This window comes from Pavona decussata, unplaced genomic scaffold (assembly GCF_977016875.1).
Source record: "Pavona decussata unplaced genomic scaffold, jaPavDecu1.1 SCAFFOLD_181, whole genome shotgun sequence".
In the NCBI taxonomy this organism is placed as follows: Eukaryota; Metazoa; Cnidaria; class Anthozoa; order Scleractinia; family Agariciidae; genus Pavona; species Pavona decussata.
The window spans coordinates 71,501-77,500 of NW_028145591.1; the positions used below are offsets into that span (position 1 = coordinate 71,501).

At 39.6% G+C, this 6,000-nt stretch overlaps 2 protein-coding genes across 4 annotated transcripts in view; both read right to left on the reverse strand.

Moving 5' to 3' along the window:
* LOC146463020 (uncharacterized) overlaps positions 1-6,000 on the reverse strand; it is a 62,816-nt gene that overhangs the window by 11,147 nt on the left and 45,669 nt on the right. The gene's annotated exons all lie outside the window — the stretch shown is intronic.
* Positions 2,390-6,000, reverse strand: part of LOC146463022 (uncharacterized) — a 7,858-nt gene continuing 4,247 nt past the window's right edge. For 2 of the 3 annotated variants that reach the window (XM_085084902.1, XM_085084901.1), the window contains 3 exons: positions 5,079-5,147; positions 4,855-4,965; positions 2,390-4,062 (listed from right to left, as the gene is read on the reverse strand). In XM_085084902.1, coding sequence (XP_084941028.1) covers positions 2,395-4,062; positions 4,855-4,965; positions 5,079-5,147 — 1,848 coding nt within the window. In that variant the 3' untranslated portion in view covers positions 2,390-2,394. Of the gene's footprint in view, positions 4,063-4,854; positions 4,966-5,078; positions 5,148-5,362; positions 5,448-6,000 lie in introns of all 3 variants that reach the window. The other variant, XM_085084903.1, reaches the window with a different exon arrangement.

Consider the following 6,000-nt stretch of genomic DNA (forward strand, 5'->3'; position numbering starts at 1 on the left):
CCGTACCATATGAAGCGTTCTATTCCAACCGGATTTTATGTGCAAATGGTTCTCAGTAACTCCCAGCTACCAACCGCTGGCCAGAGAGCCTGAGAACTCTGGATACGAGTGTTTCGATCCATCCTGCATATTCCTTTTCTTTATGCGTTTGATTTCATTTATTTATTGGGATAAATGTAACAGAACTCATAATTTCCTTCCATGCACCCTATCGCTATCTATTCTTTTAACCAAATTGAGTGGTCCTTAGCCGTTACAGAGCAAACTTTTCTGTAGAGGAATGTTTCTTTCCTATTATAATTCCAGTTTGCGCGAATCTACGCAATATTTTATCACGCTTCACTTTTGAGAGAGACCTGATCTGCAACTCTTTCAGGCCCACAAATCACAAAGTTCTCTGGCCTGTTCGCTAGTGTTTTTTCCGCTCAGTTTTTGTTAAAAAGTAGACTGCTCATTGTAAATGTATGATAATGTTAAGCTTTGTTTTACTCTAGTATTTTTTTACTCTTAACTCGCTGCAAGCCTAAATATTTATTCACTTTCTGGTATTACATTTTTGCTTCATGGAAACTGAGTTCTTAGTTCAATTAGGGAACACACCAACTCTGGAAACTTGTTCTTTAAAAAAGGTATTATTTCCTTTAGAAGGTGTTTTCAGCTGCGAAATTGGAAAGTGATATAGGTTATCTTTTATGACCGTTTGATTTAGGCTTGTGCTCCCTCACACCTTGGAGCCAGAGTTCGCATAATGATTAGTTTAGCAAACCTCGTTAAGATCCAACTTCGCTCGCACACTTTAACACACTGCCAACTCAATCGTTTTCAGTTGAGTTTTTACTCTGCTTTGAGCCTTAAACTAAAATCTGTTTCGACAGGATCTTAGTAAAACTTGATTACTTTCAGGCTAGCGGTTTGCATTGCTGTACTGGAATTCAGCCTTCCAAATATCTTAGGTTTTCCAAATTTTTGCACAAACGAAGGACCCCTATCTAATTTCTTATTCCTTTCACGATCCGACTCATTGCAGCTGCGAAGTTTTGGCATGACAATAACTTTTACCTTGAGAAAAACCAATTAACTTTAGCATTTCACATAAATATAGCTGCTTTAATCAGAGTTACTATCTTGATCTTCTGATCCTGAGCTGTAAGAACCTCAACTATCTTCACGAAATAAAACAAGTTGGACCAAACCTTGGACTTCTAAAATCTGTCCCATAACATCATTGGTACTAACTGAAACAAAACACGATGTTAAGTAGTTTTTTTCTGAACTCTTTCTTGCTTTCTTGGCTGGACTTTGTCATTGCTCATATCCAAGCTGTTCCTCCAAAATGTTGCGATGTGATGCTTGGAGTTTTTCTTTCGTTGTTGACCAAATTTCAAGAAATGATGGATTGAAGTAAGGAAATCTCTCTACGATGCGGTTTTTTCTTACGCAGTAGTATTTCGTTGTTGTTGCAGTGCTTGGTACCCATTTGGTGTTATCCTCTGGGTCGGGATACATCCACCCCTCTTCGTGCCCTACTACAATATCAAAAGTTATTATCTTTGTTCTTCTGATAAGCCCTGTCCTGCATTTGCGACACTCTTTTGCTTTTGTTTCGTCTTCTAGGAAAGTAAAGACGAAAGGCTTGTCATTGTGGTAGATGGCAGGAGTAAATCCATCAGGAGCTTGAGTGGTTTGTTGGTCTCTTGCTGTCAGTGTACATGAGCGTGAGGCGGGCCACGGGTTTTTATTTCTATTTCCCTTTTTGCCCGCGCAATTATCATCTGTAGGTTGCACCAAACTGGCTCTTGAACCCCGCTTACTTTGTTTTATGTTTTGCAAATGGCTTTCCACAACGTTTTCTTTGACTGCAACGGCAATACTGTGTTTGCATACTGAGTCATACTTGTAGGAATTGCAAGCGCAGGTGACGTGAGTTTTATGTAGTGTACAACAGTAGTAACCACCTTTGGCGTTTTTGGACGCCACGAAAAACTTGACTTTCGTTGCTTCAGTGAGGGTAGGTTGTCTTTGAATAGCATGAGGGCTGTTAACCAAGGCAGTTACTTGGTGGATAAAGCCTTCGGTAAGTTCATCGGAATATCCCTTTGTTTCTTTCAGTTGTTCCTGTACTTTGCTTGGGACATATACAAACTCATTTCCTTGGCCCTCGCTCGTGAGCAAGTTGGCATTGCTTTCTACTCTTATTGTTTCCTCCTGCATAACGTTTTGGACAGTTAGCTCGTTAAATTTCCTTACATATTCTTCTCTCTGCTTCTCTGACCATTCGCCAAACCATGTTTCCGGGGATTCCTCTAGATATTTGCATACGTCTGCGAGCTCATATTCCTCGCTTCCACCATAAATAGTTGCCTTGAGCTCTTCGATTTGATGTTTATACGTTGGCTAGAAGACGACTGTAGTGAATTGCAACTTCGAAAGATCTTGCTTTCCTTTGTCCATTTTTATGAAGGCCTCTTTACGTCGTGTCAACATATTGTTTAAACTTTCTGATTGATGGGTATAGCACCTCTCTGGCTTTCCTTGTTCATCTAGTGGAAGTTGTGCTTTCGAACGGGCTTTTGCTATCATATTTTTGGCGAAAATATCAAAGTTCCTGTTAAGATACGCCCAGAACTGTGACTGATAACCGTCCTCTTTCTTTAGCAGTTCTGCTTCCCTCCGGTCAAGATCATCCTTCACTGAGTCTAGTCTTGCTCTAAGGTCTTTTCTTCCCCAAGCATCCAAGATACCTTCTTTTTCTTTTTGGCCAAATGTGGCATCAATGAAAAACCTTTGTTCTTTTTTCTCTTTAATACCTAAAGAGTTTAGTTTGTCCGCACAGTTCCTTTGGAAATGGGCGAAACAACGAAGACCTTTAGAATTGGTCAAGCCCTCTTCCAAACTATCATGCAACGGTAATTCTCCATCCGTTATGAAGCTTTTTCCTTTTGCGCAAGACCCGGAGCAGCCAATGTAACCTCGTCTACAATTTTCTTGTATGTTGCTTTTGCCTTTGAGTGATGCATTGCTGTAGGGCCGATATAAACGGGGGGGGGGGGGGGGGGGGGGTGGTGCCTGTGTCCTTTTACACTTCAGAAATAAGCGCCTGTAGCAAAAAGCAGTTACTTCATATTTTCCAAATGAAAATGTTGGATCCACGCTTAATGGATAACACAATAGTTCACTTGTGCAAAATCGTGTGAGATCTTTACACATCTGATCTGTTCCGAGGATCCACAAATCCTCGGGAAAGTGGTGATGTGAAATCACTATTCTCTCTTCTGTTTCTTTAGCGTATTTTAGCAACTCATCCACAGGGTCTGTTGAGAGTTTGTGCAAATGGCTGAGGTTGTATACCTGTTGTCTTGATCGTGGTAGTTGACTGAGGTTGTATACCTGTTGTCTTGATCGTGGTAGTTGACCAATACTTTCGGCCTTAGAAGGCCTGCCGGCCTTCTTTTTTTCATCTTCATATACTGTTCTTGCTGGCTCCTTTGTTACCCTTTCTTTCAAGGTGTTTAAAAGGCTCTTTTCGCAAGGGAAAAAAGTTTGTTTTTTGGCAGCACTGTGACTTTTGACTTCAAAGTTAACGTTATCTTCACCAGTGGTAATGTGATACTGTAGGAGGCAAACATTATTCACCACAGCACCAGCAACATCTGTAAGAAGCACTATTGACCTGCACAGTCCTGCATGGTTTTTCTTTGAATTGAATTTGACGTGATACTGCCCTTCCCATTTGAGTTCTTCACATTTCTTACTTATAACTTTACAATATAAAGATGGATAACCCTCTTTTTCGACAGTCCAGGTACTTGTTCGAAGAATTTGAGGAAAGGAACCGTTCATAACACTTTTGATATCCTCCCATTGTTTAAACTTAGTTGTGTCCATCAAGAAGGCTTTGTTCGACCTTACTCTCAATGGCACCTTGGAACACTTTGGAGCGTTGTCGATATCCTTGTCCAAGAGAATTTCCATTGCTTCTAACGGAGTATACCGTTCTTTTTTCCCTTCTTGAAATATCGGTAACATCTGGTCATCACGGTAATATGACGGTTTGCTGGGATTCTGTGAGAGTAACATGAAATTAATTACGTGTGTCAGACCAATGCACCTCAAAGAACTCAGTATCAAGCTGTGATTGATAAGAAACGACTTCTTCCAAAGCAATACCCCAGGAATTTTGAACATTTATTTATTTACTGGTCTGACTAAGAAGGAGAGGAAAGGGGAGCCTGTTCAGCACATTATACTGCAGATTTAGCGAAGACAAGAAGACTTTAAATGGGAACGTTAGAGTGCGCAGAATAGTCTAGATACAACCACAAATAGGAGAACATTTTTCATAGAAAGACTAGGAAATCCTGCATAACGGAGAAGTTTGTTAAGGGGCATAATCAACGACGTTGAGTTGCTATAGGATAGTTACGACATTGCGCAATTATAAAAGTACGATCTTAACCACCCGTCAATTTGTATGTTTGTTTTTATTTCTCGGGTTAAGCCTTCAGGACATTCTTGAAAAAATTCCTCGTAAAATGGTGACGGCTAGCATGTTTTTCCTGCTAAAACTGACAGATGTTGAAACACATTAACTCTGGACCGGCTATTACTGTTGGTTAATTCTGATTTCAACTTGTACTCGTACTGGAATACTGGAATACAACAGTATTTACAATCACAACGGTATTTTGCAACTTCACCTTCAGGTTTAGTAACTACACAGAATGTATGAAATGATATACTGCATCTCTTGTCTTTTCCCGCCTTTCATTTATTTGCATAATTATTACAATGTACTTGGAAACTCCAAGAGATGAAACTGTGCTTATCAACGCTTATTTTATTCAGTTGTCTTACCTCCTTTATGGGGGAGTCAGTAATGACGATGATGCCCGTAGAGTCTTCACCCTTTGCTGTGGACTTAACCGGAGAATCGTCCACAAATACCGCCTCTGCTTTAGTAGATAACTATAGGATGAGCGGGAATTGAGAGCTATTAACAGGTGTAAGAGCACAATGGGAAAAATTGCGCTGGTTTAGCCTTAAGGAATTTCCCAATTTCAACTGTTGAGGTAATTTACCTTTTTAGAAGAACTAGAAGGCTTAATATTTTTCTTCTTCTTCTTCTTTGGTGACTCACTTGACCTCCCCTGTAACGATCAATAGGTTTGAGTAAGATGGTATTTCTAATAAAGTCCGAATTAACTGGAATCAAAACAAACTACGTGGGGCTTGACAGAAGAAATTGAAAGAGAAAGTAAACGATAACTAAAGTCTAACCATTGGACAGACAATCTTCTAGATTATTGAAATACAAAATGAACTAACCCTGAGATAAACTGAAATACACAATAATCTAAAGTACCTCATCAGACGAAACTACCCTGCTTCTTTATTGGGGTAAAAGGTAGGCCGCAGAAGAAAATTATCTGCTACCTCTAAAAACGGATCTGTGTTGAGGAAGAACACATGAAACTAAGTATACTTGTAATCATTGTCACATTACTTTTGCCCTAGTGATCCAATGCAGGATCACGTTGAAGAGTATTTATACCAGAAACAGTTATTCAGTTTTCCTGAGTCGTGGTTAGTGCTGAAAGTGCTCTGAGTACGGCTTAGAGTGTAAAGCGAGATTTCATTTGCTAAATATTAATTTCACTTGTTTTAAAATGAATGATAACCCGAGAAAACAAAATGCCCCCTCCCCCTCCCTCTCAAATAGCAGACTAAACGCTAAGGTTGTTAAGCATTAAATCAACAAAGGAATTTTCTCATCAGCAATAACCGTCAACTGTTGAAACCCTAAAATTTAACCGTCAACAGTCAAAAAGCTATATTTTCAACCCGTCAACCAATCAAGGCTATCCCCCCTGTGCGACCCTCTCTTGGGGGTTTGGAATACAATTATAATCACCTTACGTTTTTATTCTTTGTTTGTTTGTTTGTTTTTTGTCCAGCAAACATCTGATAATTATTGCACTTACGTGAAGAGGTTGGAAATAT